We start from the raw sequence: 23522 nt of genomic DNA on the forward strand, positions 1-23522 counted from the left end.
TCCGTAGCAAGGAATTGAGCTGCAAACTTGCAGACATTAAGCCTGGAGCTAATATGTTCCAAAATATGAACAGGCTAACGGGGAAATACAAAGCCCGCAACTTTGTTCTAACCCAAAACAAAGTGCGAGTCTGCAGTAATGCTGAGAAAGCAAAAACACTTGGGGAATTCTTCGAGCGGCAGCTCAACGTAACACCTCCGAGCAACAGAACGGCTCTCACTAAGACTGTTGATTCAACAATCAGAGATTTCACTTCTTGGAACTGCTACAGAATCACGTCTTTTTCTGCCCAGAATCCTTCCAACAAGCCTACTGATTCGAGCAAATTTCTGAGTTTATCACAACTCACTGCTATTACCCATAACCTTAACGATAAAAAGTCAGCAGGTCCAGATGGAATTACGAATTTCGTCTTAAAAAATCTTCCAGTAGCCCCCATTAAGTTCCTGCTTGCGCTTTTTAATAACTGCCATCCACCTGGAAAATAGCCAAAATTATAGCCATTCGGAAAGGGGGTGTTTCCTGTGAACCTGGTAACTTCAGACCCGTTTCACTTTTATCTAACCTGGGGAAGGTTTTTGAGAGAGCATGGACCGTAGGGCTGGTCCAACACTGCAACCTTAATAACATTATTCCAGACCATCAGTTCGAACACAGCACGTCCTGAGCTACCTCCACGATACTGTGGCCAGCAGACTTAACGTCAATAACAAACCCACGGTAGCTTGCGCTCTGGATTTAGAAAAGGCCTTTGATTCCGTCTAGATAAACGGGCTAATCTATAAACTGATCAAATACGAATTCCCAATCCCGACGATCAGACTTGCCATCAGTTTCTTCGAGGATAGACATTTTTACGTCAGTGTCGGAAATGAGATTTCCGATCCCTTGCCGGTTACTTCTGGGGTGCCACAGGGATCCATTTCTGGTCTTACTTTATACAACATTTTTACTGCTGATGTCCCCTCCCCTGAGGTCGGTACAGAACTTATGCAGTATGCCGACGACACACTCATCTACTCCTCTAATTTTTGCCCAGACAAGGTAGTTAGCGATATAGAAGAATACTTGGGTGACCTCTGCTATTACTACCAGAGCTGGGGTATTAAAATTAACTCAACCAAGACACAAGTCTGCATCTTCAGGAGGAAATCTAGATACTTGGGATCTAGATCCATCCACAGGAAGGCTAAACGCCTGAAACTGGAAATCGGGAATACAATAGTAAGAGGGTCGAAATCGATCAAATATCTAGGAATCAATTTCAACGAATTCCTAAGATTTAATGACCATGTTAAACTCGCCATTGGAAAAGCAAATGGTGAATTGCGCAAGATCTACTTTCTACTTCGCAAAAAGTGGGTCTGAGCACCAAAACTAAGCTGATCCTATATAAGACTCTCATCAGGCTCATCATAGGCTACGGAGCCCCTTGGTGGATCACTTGCTCTTCGAAAGCAATGGATAAATGCATGTCTTTCGAACGTCGTGTATTAAGACATTGCACTGGATTGTCTTACAATTGGAAGACTAAGAAGTGCGGCAGGAACGCCATAGTATACCGGCGAGCAAATATAGACCCCATTAGAGAATATATTCTCAACATTACGGAGCGGTTTTTCAATAAACTTGAAAACCATCCAAACCCAAAAATTAGAAGACTGCATGAGCAGGGCAGAACAATCCCACTAGCGACTTTCCTTAGGCCGTGCCAGATACTGAACCCTGACCTAAAATCAATAATCCTGTCCCTCTTCGACACACCTTGCCTGGTAGGAGTGCAAAGAGGCTAAGCACTATATGAATATTAAGTGCTATTGTATATAGTAGAATTAAGTATTTATGTAAGCAGAAATAAGTAGTAGTAAAAAAGCAGTAAAAAGGTAGATGTAAGTAAGTAAAACAAAACCTTCTCGCGTCATTAGTGCGGACGCAGTTTTGAAAATAGGTTAAGTAATGTTTTAATTAAATACAAAGTCAAGGAACGTTGTAAATTACAGTTTGCTTTTACACAATAAAGTTAATTATAGAGAAGGTCGGGTAGGCCAAACAATGTATAGCCACCCATTGTAATAATTCTAAGCTAGCTAAGCTAATTCTAAGCTACTCTTAAGCTAAATGTGTCAGATGTAAGACACTAATTGGAAATAAATAAAATGAAAATGAAAAAGGTCTTAACATAGCATTGTGTCGTGATAACGTTCATTTACAAGTAATGCAATAATGCCAGGGTCCCCATCAAAACATTTTCCTTGAACTTGTTTTTTAGGAAATAGATCCTTAAGATTGAAAAATTTCTGGTATGTAAGATGCAAATACTCATCAGTATTCGCATGTGTGTGTGAACTGGCAGGACAGTCAAAACAAATACAGCCATAGAAGGCGCCCTTACAGTAAGTTTAATCAATAACATGAAAAGTCACTCAGAGTAATTCAGTTGGTAGGACGCAATGGACGAATACGATATCCCAGGTAAAAACTAGTAGATATTCGTGTAAAGGTGCAAATCAGTGTATCTACAAATCGTCAACTAATGTATGTACGTATTTTCTTTAGTGCCGATTACCAATGATTTAGAGAGGCGAGTCGCCGATGCATTTCTCATATTCGACCACCACGGGAACAAAACGGTAGATGTGCGAGAAATCGGGACCATACTAAGGTTTCTTGGTTGTGTACCGACGGAAGATGAAATAAACGAAATCATCTCAGCAACGGAATTCGAAGATTCAAATGGGACGATTCACCTATCAAAATTTTTACCACACGTTTGCCAATTACTCCTTGAAAGGAAGTAAGTAATGAATTGATGGATTCTTATACGGAAAGACGATAGACATACTTTCGTTAACTTATCATCCGATTTGCAGAATGGAACCAGCTTCACCGGAAAAACTGTTAGAGGCTTTCCATGTTCTAGATCCGGAGGAAAAGGGATTTCTTACAAAAGAGGAACTTTCGACAGCTATGATGGAAGAAGGGGAGCCTTTCACTCAGGCATGTTCATTTTTATTTTTTAGTCACATACTAGACATACATACATAAACCCTATTTCGAAGTCAGTTTTTTAGAGTTCATTCACCTTTTCGGGGAATTAATCCTCTAAACGAACTGAACTGGTGATTTGGCCTTTTTTGCCTCTGGAAGCGTTCAAGAGGATAGACAACCACTTACTCTGTATGTGACTCTAAGTCTTGGTTTATATTTCCATCCTGACGGTGTTATTATTTCCATTAACTTTATTTAGGTTATACCCAACCTGCTAGCTGATGATCCAGGACAGGAGTCCATTACCAATTGGGTTGGGGAAAAAGGAATGTCGTATTTGTGATCGAAATTTGACGCTTTATTTAACATGCTTGGAATTATACGTTTTAAGTCGTCGTTTTAAGTTTTAAGGCTGAGCATTGTCCTGGTGGAACACAACACCATTCTCATTGACCAATCTTGGCCGCTTCTGGTCAATCGCCTGCTTCAAACGCTCGAGTTGTTCACAGTAGAGGACCGAGTTGATAGTCTGGCCCTTCCAATCCCACCAAACACACAGCAAAACCTTCCTGGCCCTCAATCCGGTCTTGGCGATGGTTTGGGTCGGCTCGCCGCGCTTCGACCACGATCTTTTTCGCTTGAGATTTTCGTACGTGATCCACTTTTCACCACCAGTCACCATCCGCTTCGAAAACGGGTCGAATTCGTTCCGTTTCAGCAGTGCATCGCAGGCATTGATTCGATCTAAGAATTTTTTTTGTGTCAACTCTTGTCGCACCCAAACATCCAGCTTTTTTTGGAATTCAGTCTTCTGCAAATGGTTCCAAACGGTTTTATGGTCTATACCCAGTTCCTGACCAATCGAGCGAGTGCTCACATGCCGGTCTACTTGTATGCTTTCGACGATTTTATCGGTTTCTACGACGATTGGCCTACCAGGACGGGGTCTATCTTCGACATCCACTACACCAGATCGAAATCGATCGAGCGCACGCTGGGCTATGCGAAACGTTACCCATAAACTTCAACAATTTTTTCGGCCGCCTTCGTTGAATTTTTACCTCTCAGGTAGTGAAAACGTAAAATATGACGAATTTCTTGCATGGTGGACTCCTTTTTTGACGCGCTATAACTTGAGACTGAAACGTACGATCACAATCCTGTCAAAGAGACACTTGTAGCGCAGATTGTCGTCTTCAAACCGCCGTATGACCCGATGCGATAAGTACAACATAAGATATGTTTAAGTGTCGCCATCTATTGACAAAATACGACATTTCTTTTTCCCCAACCCAATATTTTCTCCTTAGTATACGTTTGTAGTGTTTATACAATTGGCATAGGAGTGATGTTCCTGGGATGCCAGTTACATTGTAAGTATTGTTTGCAGGCATTCGATATTTACGGGATTGGCATAAATTGGTTTGGAAGCGGCTGAATCTATTGTTAGGAAATTTGATGGGTATGTGTGGTCTGCGAATCCATTTACAATAAATGTAAAAAGGGGGTTACATATTTTTTTTCTTCTGAGAATATAATCATATGGGATATTAGGTAAAGGCACTTAAATAGTACTTTTTAAATCTGGCCTAACTTCCAATATTAGTTGAATGATAAGGGAGTTATGACCCAAAAAGTGCACACCATAAAGTGAGACGAATGTAAATGACAATATAGTGCATAATACTGAGGAGAATGCTGCGATTACTCACAGAGCAAGTACGTCAAAGTTTTCTACTTCCATGAATTTACTGCACCCAATTACATTTACTGCAAGTTGGTCTAAGAATATACTCGAAGTTTTCCCTGCATGGTAACATCTTCTTTCGAAGCTTCACTTTGGTTATCGAAAACGATTCATGATGAATTATGCGCACGCTCCTAGACCAATTTCCCGCCAATGTCAAGCTTGAGCTAGAATTGCAACGGTATAAACTGGAAATTCTCGGCCTAAACGAAGCAAGGTGGTCGGACTGTGGAGAGACTCCTGCCTCTCTTGCAATACTGTGCTTCTGTACTCTGGAAAGCCGAAAGGTAGCAGACGCGAATCCAATCTTGGACAGCTACGCAAGGCGCGACCCGTGACCTGAAAGCCGGTTTCTGACAGGATCTTCACTATGAAGCTTCGGTCCAGGTTAAGGAGCATCACAGTTGTGCAGTGCTATGCACCAACGGAAAATTCATCCTCTCTCTAGGAGCAATATCACGCAGTTCAGAAGAGACTTCTTAAAGATGGCATTGTGATCGTGATGGGTGATCTGAATGCTAAGGTGGTCCTGGGCAACACCTTGCTTGGGCAAGTGATGGGGAGCCATGGTCCTGGTGACCGTAAAAACAACAGCGTGCACAACAACAACGAAAGGTTCGTAGGTTCCGGAATCTCTAACCACCGCTTCACCGACTGTACATTGTTCAAGAACATAGCCTGCTATAACCTTAGTTGGGTTTTGATTAATCATGGGAAAACTTTGTGCTCCTTAAACGACACTAACTTTAAATAACCCGACCTAGAATGTTAATAAGCACTGGCCTATCATCAAAAGCGTCTTCGTTTCTAGTGCGGATGAAGGTATCAACCGCGGCTGAAAAATATGTCACAAAGGTCACGGAAGGAACCTAGAGCTCTGTTGATGACTGCGAATAGGAGTGAGCGCAATACATTGGAGCTCTGTTTCCTGGAGAAATTTCAAGAAGTGCAGCGCAGTATATGTAATTTCAATCGGAATTGAATCATTGCATTGATAAGAGAGTCACAAGCTGCTGCAAATACTTATGATCCATCATGAAAGAGCTTGATGATCGTAGGATTTTCGATGGTCTCATGAGGAACGTTAACGCTATGCTAAGTATTATTAGTCATATAACACCTGGTGAAATTCCACCTCTTGTGCACGATGTGACGAGCTGCAAACGACGCACTAAACCAAAGTAAAGCTGCCTGGCTTGACGCACTATCTGCGTAACTTTTCTTTTCAGCTCCTTAAATCTTCACAGATCTATTAATTCTTTTGCACTGAGTCGAACAAAGGGCCCGCCTTGAGCGTGAAAACTGCAGGGATAGTTATGTGATTCTTACCGTCGCGAAAATGTTAGCCAAAATCATTCTGGAACACATTAAAGAACACATCGAAGATTTGATTGACAGGGAGCAAGCTGAACGTAGTGAACTGTGTTAGGTGATAATTCAATTCTCCGTGCATTCTCTCAACACAAGGGATCAGTATATGGGCCCAATGGCCTTTTCCTGAATTAACCCACTTTTGTTACCATCTCCTCTACAGCTCCTTCCCAATGACTTTTCGGAAGTCTGCAGGCACATTGAATTCTAGGACATTCCTTCAACCAAACCGATTGAAATGTGCTTATGAACCATGTAGGCCTGATTTTATAAACCAACTACAAGGTTTTTTTCGGAATCCCATCCAATCCCGCAGCTTTATTATTCCCAATTCATTCACAGATCTTTCGTAGTTCCTCCTGTCTCTAGCGTCTAACACCAAGCTCTCTAGCATCTCCACAATATTGCGCTAATTATGCACCAGGAGGAACATAAGAGCTGTAGGTATGGACACCCTTGAGTCGTTTACCCACGTAGTACTACCGTAATTTCGGTAAGGTTTGCAGATTACCGCCACGTTCACATTCGGCTCTCGAAAGGATTGCGACCGGCGGTCTTGAGCTACCCCGAAATGGTTGAGGTTGATTTTCACCAACCTTTTCGTTTTGCTTTAGCCCTACGATTCAGCTCCCTCTTATATGCAGGTAACCTGCCACCACCCGCAACATGCTGGTCGGCTACTCCCTCTTTCCCTTTGCACAACATTCATCGTACATCTTCAGTGCAATCTTTCATAAGATGGCCCTCTTCTCCACACTTCCTGTATTATGTCGACCTATCAAACTCACTAATACAGTCTGCTGCAAAGCGACCGAATCCGAGATATACTTGCGCCACACGGCTCAATATATTCTAATCTTACTCGCGGTAAATAGTTTAAACTGTGATTTAACCGGCAAGCTAATTATAACAGTCTATGCGTCTCGATATGCCTCCTTCATCCTCTTCATTGCCCTCTCTTCTAGTTCGCTAAGACTAAATTGTTCCCTTAGCGCAACAGAGATATTCCGCCGTGATGTAACTTCATTTAGGTCCTTGCACTCGATTATTATCTCTTGATTTCAAGCTTTCACTACTGCTTGCTTACCTAGCACATTTTCCACCTGACCACGAACGCTATCCGCAATTTTCAAGCTGGATTTGTTTAGTTCTCCTTCCGCCTGATGCGATTCACACTATCGCCCACGTGTTGTCGATTCCGAATCGGCTTTGGCTTTTCGAAGGAGATCGGAAATAATGATTATTTCCGGAAGAATCTTCTTTTTCTCCTTTTCTCGAGCAATGGTCGAAGGTGAGCAATGACACCTTCGTCCATTGCTCGAGTTTGTGAACTGCAAATTCTTCCCTTTTTGTGAAAGTTGAGGCCGTAGTCAAAGAACTACCAACTTTCGTCAGCGCAGCTTTCGAAGCAAAGAGGGTTTTTTCTTCTGGGCCGCTTTCCAGGTACCACCGGGTTCGCTAATTCCATCCCTGCTCCGTTTTCCTGCGTTCTCACCTACCTTATTTTGAGGAGGTGTCAGCTGCGTTTCTTGTCTGACTTTTCCACATGATACCTGGGCGGTTTGACTTTTTACTTCCCGATTGCTCCGCCAGCCTCTTGACTCTCACCCCGCTACTGACAGGTAGGCGAGCCACTCAGGCAGGTGAGTTTAACTTCGTGGTGAATTGCATCATTCCCGTGCGGACCCCACCCTCAGCTGATACCGTGCTTCAACAACAAACTCGACTCCTGGCCCGCCAACTTTAGGGGCGCAGATTAAATCTCACACGCCGTGCACCGCTTTTTCCGGAAACCTCAATTCCGGAGACAAAAGGCTTTAACCTGGACACGTAAACGTTCTTGGGCTTGCCGCCGACGACAAACCTAAACAAGTGCTCCCATCAGTTTAGCACTTCATATGGGCCCTCATATGGTGACATTCATGTCTCTGGGGGTATCAGCCCCCGTCGAATTATGGTCTAGATCCCTTTTGCGAGGTCTCAGAGGTTGAGCCGAAAAGGGGAAACTCTCGAAATTTGTATTTGAAGTTTTCCCTGAGGCTCTGGAGCACTGCGTCATCCTTCTGTGCCTCGGCCGTGGCACGGATTTTAACCTCTGAAACGCGTGCCAAAGCATCTGTCATTATCCTTGCCGGACACATGTTGGATGTCTAAAGTAAACTGGCTTATGAAAACCAGGTGTCAGCGTTGACGAGGGGATGATTTGTCGGATTTCGGCTTAAAGGCTTAAGACTTGTGGTACGTGAAACTCTGAACGGCCTGCCTTCTAGAGAGTATCGAAAGCACTTTATTGCCATGTACGCGGCTAATATCTCACGATCATAGGTGCTGCGGTTCTGTTGAGCTCTATTCAATTTCTTAGAAAAGAAGCTCAACGGCTGCCGAATTTGCTCCGCCCTTTGGTGAAGGGCAGCACCTACCGCGATGTCTAAGGCATCGACGAATACGGCTAGCGCTGCATCTCTTTGAGGAAATGACTGGAGTGTAGTATCAGCCAGCTGCCGTTTGGCTAGCTCAAAAGAGCCCGGACTCACGAGTGAGTCTTTATTCTTGGGTCCAGACAAATAGGCATTGAGGATTGCTTGATGTTGTGCGGTTTGGGCAAGAAACGACGATAGAACTTTAACATTCCCAAAAACCTTCGCAGATCCTTAACCGTCTCTGGATCCGGCTGGATTCCCTCAAGAGAAATCATGTGGCCTAAAAACTTCACCTGCTGTTGATGGAACTTGCACTTTCCAATGCTAAGTATAAGACCAGCCCCTGGGAGACGTTGAAAAATGCATTCAAGATATTCCAAATGCTCAGACTCAGACTCAGAAGAATTGTCTGAGCACTCAGACACTTATAATCACTACACGGTCTCCAAACGCTGTTAGACTTTGGAACCATGTGTAGTGGAGAAGACCAGCAGCTATTTGATGGTCTGAAAATACCCTGCTTTAAAAGTGTGTCAAATCCTTTTTTAGCAACAGGGAGTTTCTAGAGTGGCAATGGACCAACCTTCGAGAAAATATGAGAGGCAGTAGTGGGGATGTTGTGCCGTACATCATGCTTAGCTGACTGCAAGAGACTACTTTCGGTAGTTATATTGTTGTATTTTTGGAATGCGAATGCGAAGGTCGTCTACCTCTTCAAAAATTATCGAAAGATTGACAGTAGAGCAGGTGCCAAGTTTTTCTGAAGACCTGAGCGAAGTTACGGGATCTATAAGAGACCTATTCTGTAGATCCACTAGCAATACATAGTGGCCTAGAAAGTCTGTGCCTATTATGGGACTACTGATGTCCGCTACTACGAAACGCCATGAGAACGTTCGTCGAAAAAGGGTCGCACTCGTACCGCCCCTGCGGCCACAGGGAGTGTCGAGACGTTTGCGTGCGTACTGCTATCAATTGAAATTACGAGTCACCTAGAAAAGAAAAATGAAGAGTCGTCCGAACCCCACTACAAACGGAAAACACAATCACCAAAGCGGAACTCACACCCGGAGCGGAATTATTCAAGCCCCACTGCCGACAGCGGAAGGAAAATCAGGAGAACCAACTGGGCAACAAAGGCATAGTCTGCCAAACTTTGTTGGTTCACAAACCTAAATTTAAATAACCAAATATTTAAAATAGTAAAATATTTTAATCTCCCCTAAACTCAAATAACCTGCGCACTTGGGCACTTGGGACAAAAGTTGGCGCAACGGAATTCGATGTTCATGGAGTTCGCTTGGGATCACCAATTGTAGGGTTCACAAATAATTTTAGCTACTTTTGTCCAGTAATTGAAATCATTTATAATTCATAAAACATAATTACAAAATAATGACATTTTGATTATATAAATATCTAATTAATACATATACTGCGTATGAGTTAGTAAGTACAAAAGAGAAAAACTCGACTCTGTTTTCCTTTATTTTCTACATCACTTCTCACTGACTTTTTACTTCACGATTGCTCTGCCAACCTCTTGACTCTCACTCCGCTACTGACATCATTTCATGATGAATTGCATCATTCCCGTGCGGAGCCCGGACAAATCCGTGTTAATTAGCCTGCGCCTCCACAGCAGCATTCATGTTGATCCGGCGTCTATCCAAGTTCGTTTCTGAGTCCCGCAATAAATCTCGACTCTCGAGAGGAACATTCATTCAGTGGTGACTTTCCAAGCTTCGAACTCCTAAGAAAATGATCCGGTGTGGACCTGATTTCCACTCCACTATTACCACTTGCACCATCAGATGTAAAAGTCACCGAGATTTCCACTTCTTTTCTCGTCCTTCATATTTGGTTTGAATTCTGGCTACCCTTCTAATAGCCAATTTTCATAATTTCATCCACATCTCCTGATGCATATGCCCATAACGCATCCGCCGAGCGTTCTCTTTCCACATGAAGGGATGCGCCTGATGGGAGATTTGGCAACTCCACATAGATGAAGGACGTGGAGGGTTCAATGAAAGATATAATCTCTCCTCATACACCGCGAATACGCTGATGAGATCCGTTTACTTTGGCATAGAGAAATGCACCTTAGTCAAAGGGCTGTGAATTTGGAAAGACAAGCAAAAGCGGCCCATCGCACTATTTCTATCTGCAATAGCAGACAAAACATTAAGAGTCCCGATCAATTTGTCTATCTTGGTAGCGTTGTTCATACCAGCGGTGCCACCGAGCTTGATAGCTTGATGACGCTTTAACAGTGCTAAATCCGCATTCATTGTTTTGTCTAAAATCTGGAAAAACAACTATGTCAACACCAACATTATGTCGAGGCTGTTCCACGCAAATGTTTTCTCTATGTAATATGTGCGGGTATTAAATGAAAAGTGACTGCCGTTGTTACAAGCCATAAATTGACTTCTACGTCGTATTATCAAAGAATCTAACCAGAAAGGGATCGCAGTGGATAGGTGACATATTGAGAAAGGTAAAAACTCCATTGCGGGTTATGCCATGAGATGGTGTCCGATATTCCAGGATGCCCGATAAGTGGGTCGCCCTAAAACCAGATAGTGAAGAACTTTGATCGAGAGGTGTAACCTTCTCCGAAAATCGTCGAAGCAGTTGAAGCACATTACCGGGTACTGACAACGATGGCACGCAGATGAGGTTGACGCGCCACGCCCCCATAGAGGCCAATCATATATATGATCTACGCATAAACTGATATACATATACACATATCACACAGGCTTACTTTTACTCTTATTAGCTTCTCCTATATCTTGAGTGCAGTCCCACAGTATGCCCATTTTGAAAAGCACTCTCATTGAGCACTACGTAAATGAAATTAGAATAATCCATAACACAAAATCATCAATTTTCATTAGTTTGAATAACTGTGCCATATACTCGGTGAAAAAGTAAGTTTGCCACGCAAACTCTTCGTTCCATGTGAGTGATGAATTTTGTCTTGTAGACTTTGAAATATTTTTTTATTCAGTTTCTAAGAAAATTAACAAAATTAAGGTAAGGCTTTAAACTTTCTCGGATTGAAGAAATAAACATTTCTGGAGTATAAATGTAATCCGAAAGATGGATCTAAATTGTATGCTACTGTATAAATCATCCAAGACAATGGCTTATGTGGATGATGTAAATAGGTCTTCATGAACCTTGACAAAGTAACAAAAGAGGTTGGCCTAAAAATAAAAGAAAGGGCCAAATCTTGACACAAAACAGATATCAGTCAGAAAAAGTCTGACAAACTGAAAATACAAAACTACCCAGGAAAACAAAGTTCAAAATATATCCATCTTGTGTTACGTCAGCCAGGTGTGGACGATAAACTAGGCCGCAGAACAAAAAATCAATCTTTTCGAATGTCGAATATTCAGGAGAATTTTAAACCTAGTTAGAGTGGCGGATGGCGAATGGGATACAACACTAAACTGTGGCTACCTATGATAAACCATATCATACATATCAAATTTCGAAAGCTCCAGTGGGTAGGTCATGTAGAACATATGGACATCAGACCAGCATGTGGGAACAGATTCATACAGTTCAAACACGGTGAAACTAGGACGGCTCCCAGCCAACGACAACGGAAGACACTGCGAAAGAAGGGTTAATTTCGTGAGAATGAGGACATGGGCGTTGCTACATCACCAAGTGTAGTTATACCCAGAAAAATCGGACACAAGAAAGCGGAACTTTCGGCGAAAGGTGGGGACAAGCTGGTAACTCCGGTGACATCCACGCTGGACGCAGCATACTTTTCGGTTAACGGCTGTTTTCATATTAGACAGCATACCAAAGCCTCTTCTTATCTACTGGCAGCAAGGCTGGCCAAATTGCAGGACTGTCCCTATATATTTTTGATCCAAGAGCCATGGATTCATTTTACCAATATCTGTGATATTGCATCAGTAAAGGGGACTAGGAGACATTCTCGATACCGAAAACCTGCGTCCTGATGTCAAAAGTTATTAGAGGCAACCATGCTGAATCATTTCTGTTCCCAGGACTTAGTCGCGGCCAACTTACAATACCAGGTTAATGGTAAATGTTATGGTTACCTCTGCGTGTTTACCGTATGTTACCTTATGTCCTATACCGACGCAAGAACTAAGCGATCCGAACTTTTAATAGGCTGTGATGCCAACGCTCAGCATATTTGCTGGGACAGTAGCAAATGCAATCCTAGAAAAGAGAAGTTGTTTGATTTTACCACTTCAGCTGGTTTGATGGCCGCGAACGTATGGTGCGCCCCTACGTTCGTGGGACAAAGATGAAGTGAAGTAATTGATCTAATAATATGTACTTCAAATTTGTTAAAGTTGATTAGAGATTGGCGAGTGCTAGATAAAGTCCCACTCTCAGATGACCGTTACTTAAAATTTAGTCTCTAGTCTAGACTATTGAAGGCGAACAGTCTGTAATACTGTACCGACTTTGTCCGAGTCCGGTTGGGTGCCATCAAGGGAAATATTGTGGCCGAGAAATCTCACCTGCGCTTGTAGGAATTTGCACTTTTCAACATTGAGAACAAGACCAGCCTCAAGGAGACATAGAAAAATGCATTCAAGGTGCGCCATATGCTCAGACTCTGATGAGGAGGCGGCCAGAACATCAGCCATGTAAACCAAACAAAAGTTTAGGTTTCGTAGGACAGAGTGGTTGAATTTCTGAAATATTTGTACCGCATTGCACAGTCCAAAAGTCATCTTGGTGAACACGAAGAATCCGAAAGATCTTCAGGAGCAACAGAGATTTGGTGGTAGGTCTTGGCTAATTTCAACGTAGAAAAAATAGGACTTCTAGCGAGAGAATGCGGAAATTCATGGATGAGCGGTATGAGAACGGTCCGGAACAGTCTGACTGTTTAGGCGTCTATAGTTGCCACCACCACGTCGTTTGGTTTAGGGACCATGCGGAGTAGCGAATACTAACAGCTGCCAGCTGCATATATCCTACTTGAGGAGCTCTTTAAACTCTTTCCGGTATTGATATGGTGCTGAACATCATGCTTTACTAGCTCAGTGAAGTCACGCTCGGTAGCTTATGTTGCGGCAACGTTTTTGAAAATGATGGATAGAGTGTCGGATGGGCAGATGGAGATCGTCCCTGATGACGTAAGTTTAGTTGTGGGATCAAATGGAACCTACGTTGCAGATCCATTAATAAACCATAGTGGCAGCCAAAATGGAAGTGCTAACATCCGCTGTAATGAAGCGCCACGAATACGTACGTGGAAGTTCAAAACTCAGGTCTACTTGCTCGTAGACATAAGTACGAATGGACAATGAATTTGCTGCCGCCAATTTTGAAGTCTGCAGCGTTAATCGATAGTATTTGGATACAGGGAGAATCAGAATCTCAACGCCTGTATCAATCAAGGGGCTCTTAAACGGAAAGACGATATGGTGTTGTGTTTCGGGTAGCTGTCGCTAGGGCTAATGACAGTTTTAGGGCTGGTGCATTTTGCGGCTTTTTCCGCGATCGTTCGGTGGTACTAGCATCGCCCGGTATTTGTTTGTTTTGACGACCTACTACCCGAGCACCTATTTCAAAAGGCGGATGTTGACCTATTTCGCGAGCTTCGTCCCAGATGGAGAGCAGCCACCATGCCGGCAAGTTGAATGCTTTAGTTGTTGTCGCGCGAGTTTATCCGGCGCGTTGCTCGCCACCTCAGCAACTATGGGCCGCGAGTGCACTTCATGGAATTTGTCGGGATTTTCCGCCAGCATGTCTAACGAACCAAAGTCCGCGCACTTCAAAATGGCACGGGTGCCCCCCGGACGCCGGTGGAACCGCAAAAATTCAAACAGAACCGGCTACACTGTCTCCAGCCAGCTGCTTCATTTCTCTAAGCGGCTGACTGGGTGTCCGATTATCCAGCGTGAGTTCTCAGCAAGAGAATTAGCTTGAATGGCTCAGTAACTTACAGACGCCGTATTAAATGTTTCTTTGGTTTTTCGTAGGAGCTCTGCTCCAACACGTCGAAGACGAGCCCAACAGTTTCTCCGTCTTGCCCAACCAGCGCGTGGTTGAAATGTGTGGCGTCAGATGTGAGGCCGGCCAGCGCAAATTGCGCCTCAAGCTGGTGGAACCACGTTTTGGACCTCTTGCGCCATGGAGGTGGTACGCGCACGACCAGGGCGACCGCGGGTTTTGCGGGCCTTGTTGCGTCTTTTTGTTCCGTGGACATCGCTGGAGGGGAGTGTAATGGAGCATTCGTATTTCGTTTACTTCACACACTTCACTTAAAATAAACAATTCGTGTCATGTTAATTACAATTCGAATATTTCATTTGTTTTCGTTTCGCTGACGATGAGATGGTGCAGCTCGCCACAGCAGGTCGGCCGCCGGTCTGGATCCCGTTCCGTCTACTGCTGCGAGCACAGGTTGCGATTTCATTGCGATTCAGACCCCGGTGCCGTTGTCCTCACGTCGTTGTCTCGCCATCTCTGGCCGTGTCTGCTGAGCCACAGCGCCGTTCCCGCTGTTCAGAGCCTAGCTCAAAACTCCCTGCTCCTTGTGAATGATGTTACAATCCAATACTGGGTTGTAGCTTTTCGAGAATTGACGCGGGGTGGTTGATCAAGATGACTTAGGCGGTGAAGGCAGCAGCTCCGTGTGGTGGGTTATGTCAAGAAACGACTCGGTTGGCGATAGAAAATCAATTGGAAACTCTGAATCACACACTTTTAGAGTGCTTTGAAGAGGCTTGTCCTATTTCCCGAGGCCAAAGCGGTAAAACGGTTCCATAGTTGAACCGAGGACCACAAAGATTCAGGAAATCAACCAGACAACTGCTAAATCGTTCTTGTAAAAGCAATGAGAATGAAGACTTGTTGAAATTCCGGAAGCACTGCGCTTTTAGAACATGCTGTGAGAAACTGGAAGGTGAAAAGGAGACTTCCAGGCTATGCAGAGATGAATCGGTCGAGTTCTAGTCTCTTAGAAAACGGGATTGTGCTTTCACGAACTCCAAAATTGAGTCTATACTCTCATGGGAGTATACCACCCGGGGAAACAGGTCCCAAAGTGGAAGGAAGAGAATTGGCGGTTTCTGCAAACCTTTCAACACGAAGGTTAAGGTAATCTTCATACCAAAGCTTGGAAAATATATCTATTCAAATCATTTTCGCTGAAATATTTGCAAAGACTGGTTGAGCGTCTCATTCGTGAGAAAGCGCTAAGATTGGACCCGCTAAATGAAAACCGACTCCACGTCTGCTCTTCACTCTTTGGTTTCAAAAGTACAGTGCGCAATTCTGAAAGGCGAATACGTGATGGGAGTGTTAATGGAAGGGGCGTTTGATTGTGCGCCCTTCCAAAAGCTCTGTAATGCCGCCATAGAGCATGATGTTGATAAAACTTTAATTAAGTAAATTTACGCTACACTAACATCGAGATTGCTGTGTGCTGGGGAGGGTGCTGATCGCTGCCTAAAAACAAAAGTAAAGAAAGGCTGCCCTCAAGGTGGTGTGCTATTGCCACTTCTGTGGAGTATGTTGATTGACTTACTACTAGGCGAGCTGCAGAATCTGCCAGTCTGTTAGTCGAGATGTCGGAACGGGGTGTACAAATACACAACGCGCCGTTGATTTGACTGAAAGTTGGTGCCTCAAGCATGGACTTTCAAAAAATCCAAAAAGAACCCCAATAATATTATTTACCAAAAGAAGTAAACTGAGTAGTTTTTGCCTTCCAGAGATGAGGGGTGAAATATCTGGGAGTCATTCGAGACAAGAAGCTTCTTTTGTTCAATCATGTAGGGGTAAAGATGAAACGAGCTCTCACAGCTTATGGGCTGTGTAGGCGGATTTTTGCCTTGAAATGGGGACTTAACCCCAGGTAATAATGTGTATAAATGTATGTTACTATCATTAGGCCAATCTTCGCTTATGCATCAGTAGTGTGGTGGGTTAAGGTGAAACCAAAAATGTTCGTTTTAATTAGTCACACTGCAAAAAACCATGTATCTGGGTATTACTGGTACCATGAGCACGAGATCCAGTGCAGCTCTAAATGTATTACTCCATTTGCAGCCCTTGGATTTGCTTATTCCGAGCGCTGCAAAGAGGGCAGCCCATAGACTAATTTGCTTAAATCTATGGAATAGCAACGGACATGGGGTGCACAGAGCATTGGAAGGGTTACTGGCAGAACTGAATCCAGTTTTCGCAATGCCTTCCGATTCTCAGAACCCTATACATCTGTTTGGTAGAAGATATGAAGTTATCTTTGCTGAAGTAATTACTCTTAAAGAAAACTCCACATCTCTTTGTGCAAAAATATTTAGTTATCGAAGTTATGAGCCACTTTATAATATGCAATTACGAACCTGTTTTTCTAAAGAGAGAGAGAGAGTAACTTTTATATTGTACAGTACAGAAAGTACATTTATCTTTATCTCTATAAAAATATTGTAACGCTTCCAGTGCGCAAATCAAATTCATCGTTGTATTGAATAAACTTTTTTTTTTATGACATACCCACTGTTGCATTTAAAACCTGAAAACGAAGAGAAAACTGGGGTGAACCAGCAGAATGGGCGACAGGATATACTGACGTCATCTATATCGATGACTAAAACCAGAACAAGGTTCTGAAGCCGAAGTCTATCCCTTGAATAAAAACGAGAAGTGGGCTTCCCATAATGACAGGTAAACAAATCCGGGATATTCCGTTAGGCGGGGGAAGCGAGTACCATGGACCACTAGATCTTGGCTTGGCCCCCAAAAAATCGTAATTTCCATATCGCTCAATCATTTAATTCCAGATTTGATACCATTTTCGGAAATTATATAAAATTTCTTATAAATGGATATTTTTTCAATTGCAAAGACCATCATCGCTTCGAAGATATGTATAACTGTTGAAACTTCAAATTTCAATAGGTGTTATTGTAACGGTACTTTAAAGTTTAAATTACTGTGAAAATTTAATTCGGAAAATTTCACATACCTAAAATAATGGTTTCTGACTTTTTCAGGAGGAAATTGATGAAATGATGGCTATTGCAGTCGACCCTCAAACAGGAGTCATTCCATATGAATATTATTTAAATCAGTTGATGGTAAGTAATATGTCGTAGCAGTACCTCCCGACCTTATTCCATCCTTTCCCCGCTACAATCAAGCACCGGCCGGCTGATTCTGTATATGAATTAGCTGCCAAAATTGAAGGCGAAAAACCAGTGGTGGCGCCTCCCCGAAGATTCTCCGATATGCTTAAGCATGCTTCCAGTCTATTGGGACCCAACCCGAACCCTTCATGACTGCACATTCTAAAGAAAAATATATATTTTTTACTTATTTTGGCAAATGTCAATGTTTAAGGTGTATCTTTGAACGGTGTGCTATTTGCGAATGTCCTGTGTAATGGTAAATGAAAATAATGGGTCAGTGACTTCCGGAAATTGAGTGTCGCAGATTAGTTACGAGTAGATGACAGAAGTCACTACAGAGCTCCAGTAAGTAGAAGTAAATCCCGATTTTGTATGAATAAATTAGTAGAACGTTGAATAAAGACAAAACTTCGAGTTTTCACTTCTTGCTCTAAATTTCCAGGTGCAGTTTTTAGTGGCAATAAACTGTGAAATTTAAAGCGATTTTCATATATTCTCAGAAACTGCCAAACCGAAAATGCTGAACAAAATCAAGAGGCTCCCACTATATGGTGCCTGAAGTGAATAATAATATATTAATGTATTTTTAGTAAATGGCTGCAAAAGCCCCCTTAAGTTCATCTTACCACCACGAAATTTTGCAGTATGCTAGGCTAATATAATTTATAGCATGATCTTACCAAGTTTGGTGGAAATCGCACTATTACTAACAAAGTTATAATACGTCAAATTTGTTGCTTCTTTACAAATTCAAGACTTTGAATGTCAATATCACCCGAAAGTGGATATTCTCACATAATATATGCATATATTACGTACTACGTACTAAGAAATACACCAAACCTTTCATACCTGAAGAGTCCAGCTTCCGGTTTCCCGACTTGTTTTTCTATTGTGTTGTGCCGTGCTGGTTCGAAAGCGGCACAGGCGAAATAGAAATATTTTGGCAGGTATTGTTGTTAACTCCGCCGCTGTAATCACATACATACTAGCCCCACGTCCAGAAAAGGAGGAGGATTCGAGACAATGCATTTAACATTATTCAGAGTAAAACAACAAGTCGGGAACAGGAAACTCGACGCTGCAGATATGAAAGGTTTAGTTGATTTGTGATATAAGTATATTTGGATGCACGATGGTTCCACTTATACAGGGTGCGGCAGCATAACTTCCTTTTTTAAAATGCGCGCCACTCAGTTAGCTGATGTCATAGCGGAGCGCTAGTGGTCTCGCTCAAGAGGGGATACTGTAAAGTTTTGTCCCAATACGGTTCAGTCGCCATCATGCGTTGGAATAGTGACGAGCGTGCCTTTGCCGTTGAGGTTTACTTTTCAAGCGGATGTTCGGTTATTGCAACACAGCGTGCATTTCGGAATCGCTTTAATTTAGCCCCGTTGGCTCCTGTCCCAGACCGCAAATCAATTGTTACATGGGTCACTACATTCAGACAAACTGCAAGTGCGACAAAAGGAATAACTGGAGTCCCTCGACCCGTTAGATCACCTGAGAACATTGAAGCAGTGAGAGCGTCAATGTTGCGATCGCCACGGCGTTCTGCGCGCAAACACGCATCTGCCCTTGGACTATCCGATCGTTCTGTGAGAAGAATTCTTCGTGATGATCTTCATTTTCATCCCTATAAGATGGCGATAGTGCAGGAACTTTCAGAACGTGACTTCAATTCTCGGATGAACGCGTGTGAGCTTCTTCTTGATGTCGTTCCCGAGAGTGCTATTGTTTTTTTAGCGATGAAGCCCATTTTCATTTGTGTGGGTCGAGGAAAATGAGGTTACAGTGACAGTGAATTCGGACCGGTATGTAAACATGCTACAGAATTTTTTTTTCCCACGGCTAGAAAATTTGGATTTGGGAGACACTTGGTTCCAACAAAACGGTGCAACAGCACACACTTCAAGAGCATCGATGACTGTTTTGAGGGAACACTTTCCAGAGCGCCTTATCTCAATTAGAGGCGATTTGGAATGGCCGGCACACTCTCCCGATCTGTCCCCTTGTGATTTTTTTCTATGGGGTTTTTTGGAATCCCGTGTTTATGTGAACCGTCCAAGAACCCTACAAGATTTGAAAACCAACATCCAAGAAGAAATTGCCAACATAACACCTGCTATGCTAACAAGAGTCATGACAAACGCCAGAAATCGGTTTACGCAATGTATGGAGAATGGGGGACGTCACCTAACAGATTTGATCTTCAAAACAATGTAAATAAAAACTTTAGACATGAACCTACATTATAAAAAATAAATAAATATCTTCCGATGCATACAATAGTTTTTATTGAGTTTTGAAAAAAGGATTACTAAAAAACTACCAATCCAGTCAACCTCAAATTAAATTAAATGATAATAGCTAGTCGGTGAATGAAGGTAATTTTGTTTTTGGGTAAAAAGTTTGAAAATTAAAAGTCGGTTCACGAGTAATAAAAGAAATGCGCAAAGGGATTCAGGATTTACATAAGCAAACAAAGAACACAAGTCCGGCAGAATTGCTCGGAAACTTCACAAAGATGGTAGACCCCCTGTTCTGTTATTCGCGGGTAAAAAAATAACACATAGTTTGTCAATGGTGAAATCGGAGCAAGAACCAGGACTGTAACGAACATTTTAAGTTAATCACCAGAATTATTCTAAAAGCCGTCCATGGGGAAACATGCACGTAAGGTCAACGAAACCACTTTTGACCCAAGCAAATGTTGACAATAAAACAATTTTCTTAATAGACTAAATGAAGGTTTTACCCTAAGTAATGCAAGGGGCAAACGATAAAGAGCTCACATCCTTTTTATCGACTAATCTTCAATTGAATTATATCCAAAAACAAATCGACAGAACATCTGAGTAGGGACAACGCATTCAAAACCGGTAAAGCTAAAATTAAGATGGCCGGAGGCATTAGTTTATAGGGAAAATTTGAGCGCTGTTTTACCAAGCTATGGAGGGCGCACCAAAATCCAACTGGAACATCACGAAACGATACCTCCGATATTTATGCAGGTTGGAGCTCGCTGGCATACTGCAAAAGCCAGTATCCAGAAGGTCAAACAGTACTTTCCTATGGTTTGCACAGATTGGCCTGATTGCTTAATCGAGCAAAGCCCCATTGAAAATGTGTGGGCTAGATTGAAGGAAGCACCGGTTAAGATTCCAAAAAATTGCCAATCTTTAATAAGTGTGCTAATAACCTGCAACTTTGGAAATTTTACTGCCACCAAACCTCAACAACGACTTGGGTGAGGACTAACTAAAAGGTAGCGGGGGACCTCAGAATGTTCGCTTTCTTTAACTCGAGCGAGAATTCTAACTACATAAGTTGGACATTCTGGGCTTAAGTGAAGTAAGATGGTGGGGCTCTGGAGAGTACTCTTCGAATACGGTTTCAGGTTGCTTTTGACGGCTCCCAGGGAACAAATTTCCCACAGGATCTTCATTGCGCGATTCCGAGCAAATTAAGAACCATCGCAATTGTATTGCTATGCACGGCCGGAGACTCCTGATACAGTGGAGAAGGATGCATTGCATGAGCAATTACAAGTATTTTAGGAGAGATTTCCTCAAGGTGACATTTTGGTTGTGATGGTTAAGCTGAATGCCAAGGTGGGATCTAACAACACCTTAATTGGATATGTAATGGGAAAGCACGGTCTTGGCAACCATAACGACAATGGTGCGAGGTTTGTGGATTTCTGCAACTTCCAACGCCGCGTCATTGGTGGCACATGGTTCGACGACACCGCCTGTCATAAAGGCAATTGGTGTTTTAACTAACCGACACCGTACGAGCAATCTGACATCGGCCTCGAAAGGGATCACCATCTTATGGTCGCTTATCTTCACTCGCGTGTTGCGTCCGCCACTTCTCGAGGGGTTTCGAGAACTGCGACCCACGAAGTTCAACATTGACCGCTCGTATGATCCACTTGTCGCTCAATAGCGAGAGAGCTATCTTGCTGATCGGACGGCACGCACAAAGTAACCCGCCTGAGAATATTCATGAGCATTGGGCCATCAACAGCTATGACGATGCGATCCGCACACGGTTGTTGCCTGCCAACAGAGTCTATTTAGATAGGTGGTTGTATGAACGATTCCGTAGCCTACAAAATGACGAAATGTAGGAGCGGTACCACGATCTCCTGGTTGTGGATAAAATCCGGCTCAACAGGTTGTGCTGGAAGGTTTGCCTAATCCGTATGGGTAAGGATGATCCAGCCGGGAAAGTCTATAATAGCAATATGGGCGGAAGAAAAAGAGGATGTGGCAGAACCTGCTCCAGATGGAGCGCTGGCGTAGGTCAGGACGCTAGACAGTTTTTAAGGAATTCGAATTGGTGGACCTCGGCGCAAAACCGAGATGTCTGCAGTTCCTCATTAAGGCAGGACTAGATCGGATACCGATTGTTGTGCCATTCATGATGATGATTGGGCCTTCTTCAAAAATGGTCTTTTCTCGGGTGCTGCCCAGGTCGTCGGCCACGTCCCGAAGGGGCTTCAGAACATCTGGCTTAGTACAGAATTGTGGAAGGGGATCAATGAATGGAAAGAATTGAAGGCTCTATTGTGCGAGTGATGGCAGCATAATGCACTCGAACTGTGATGTCGTGCGAAATTCTGAGAATTTTGACGTACTGTGCCCTGTGACAAAGGAGAATCTGCTATTGTGCTGCTCACAGAAGCAAAAGATGCCGCAGAACGCAATTATTTCAGGATTATATAACACATCACGAAGGAACTTGCATTTGTGGCCACAAACCTTTCGATGGTGCTATGAAGGGCGTTAACTATCAACTCTTCTTCCACGATGAAGAGCAGCTGAAGAGGTCGAACGAACATTCGACCACGGGTATTAACCGTAAGACATCCGGTGAAGTTTTCGCCTCTTGTGGGTGAAATGGTTAGTCACCGGAACATACGTGTACGGATTGCTCCCCCAAGCAGAAGAGAAATCATTTCGACCGTCAATGCACTCAAATTGAATAAAGTTGTTGGGCTGGACCGTCTCCCCGCAGAGTTTTTTATCTCTGCACCTACTGCTACTTCCACTCGTACGGAAATCTTGGGAATGCGAGATCTTTACTAGAGAGCGAAAGAAGAGGATGATTGTCAAGATTCCAAAGAAGGACAGCCGTCTTGAATGTGACAATTGGAGGGGTATTTGCATGCTCCCTGCTATCGCAAAAGTAATAGTTAAAATAATGAATGAAAAGCATCAAAGAACACCTAAAAAGCTTGTTCGACAGAGAGTAGCCTGGTTTCCGCTTCAGGTCCTCCTGCATTGACCACATCAACACCGGCATCGAGCAGGACGTCGTCCGATGCATTAACAGCACACGACCCACTTTCGGTAGCTTGTCTAATGTTTGGAAATCCAGTCATCTCAAAACCTACCAGGTGGGCTGAAAAGTTCACAAGTCAACATAGAAGTGGCATTACCAGTATTAAATCCATATGATTTTTAGTTAACCCTAACCTCCAAAAGGCAAATATACAAATTTGACAGCTGTCGGACTGTTACTTTGTGAAATAGAGCATCTTGAGTGAACTAACTTTTGTCAGTTTGAAGGAAATGGATAAAAATAAATTTCGTGTGTTAATTGTTTTTTGGCGAAAAAAAAATACTGTTGAAGTCAATACTTAGCTTGATAAACACTATTTGCGCTTTGCGCCGGAAAATTCAATCGCTGTGAAGTGGTTTGGTAAGTTTAAACGGGGCGAAATGAACACCGAGGACGATGCACGCAGTGGACGCTCCAAAGAGGCTGTTACCGACGAAAACATCAAAAAGTTCATAAAATAATTTTAGATGACCGCAAAGTGAAGTT

General features: G+C 43.0%; 1 protein-coding gene across 1 annotated transcript; it reads left to right on the forward strand.

Moving 5' to 3' along the window:
• Window positions 1–2247: 2247 nt before the first annotated feature.
• LOC119655219 (dynein regulatory complex protein 8) lies at window positions 2248–18086 on the forward strand. The gene is made up of 5 exons (XM_038060998.1): window positions 2248–2472; window positions 2557–2794; window positions 2871–2997; window positions 17550–17633; window positions 17697–18086. The coding sequence occupies exons 1-5, from the start codon at window positions 2451–2453 to the stop codon at window positions 17832–17834; spliced, it is 609 nt and encodes a 202-aa protein (XP_037916926.1). The 5' UTR covers window positions 2248–2450; the 3' UTR covers window positions 17835–18086.
• The last annotated feature ends 5436 nt before the right edge of the window (window positions 18087–23522 follow it).

The sequence above is a fragment of the Hermetia illucens genome, chromosome 4 (genome assembly GCF_905115235.1).
Source record: "Hermetia illucens chromosome 4, iHerIll2.2.curated.20191125, whole genome shotgun sequence".
NCBI classification, from domain to species: Eukaryota; Metazoa; Arthropoda; class Insecta; order Diptera; family Stratiomyidae; genus Hermetia; species Hermetia illucens.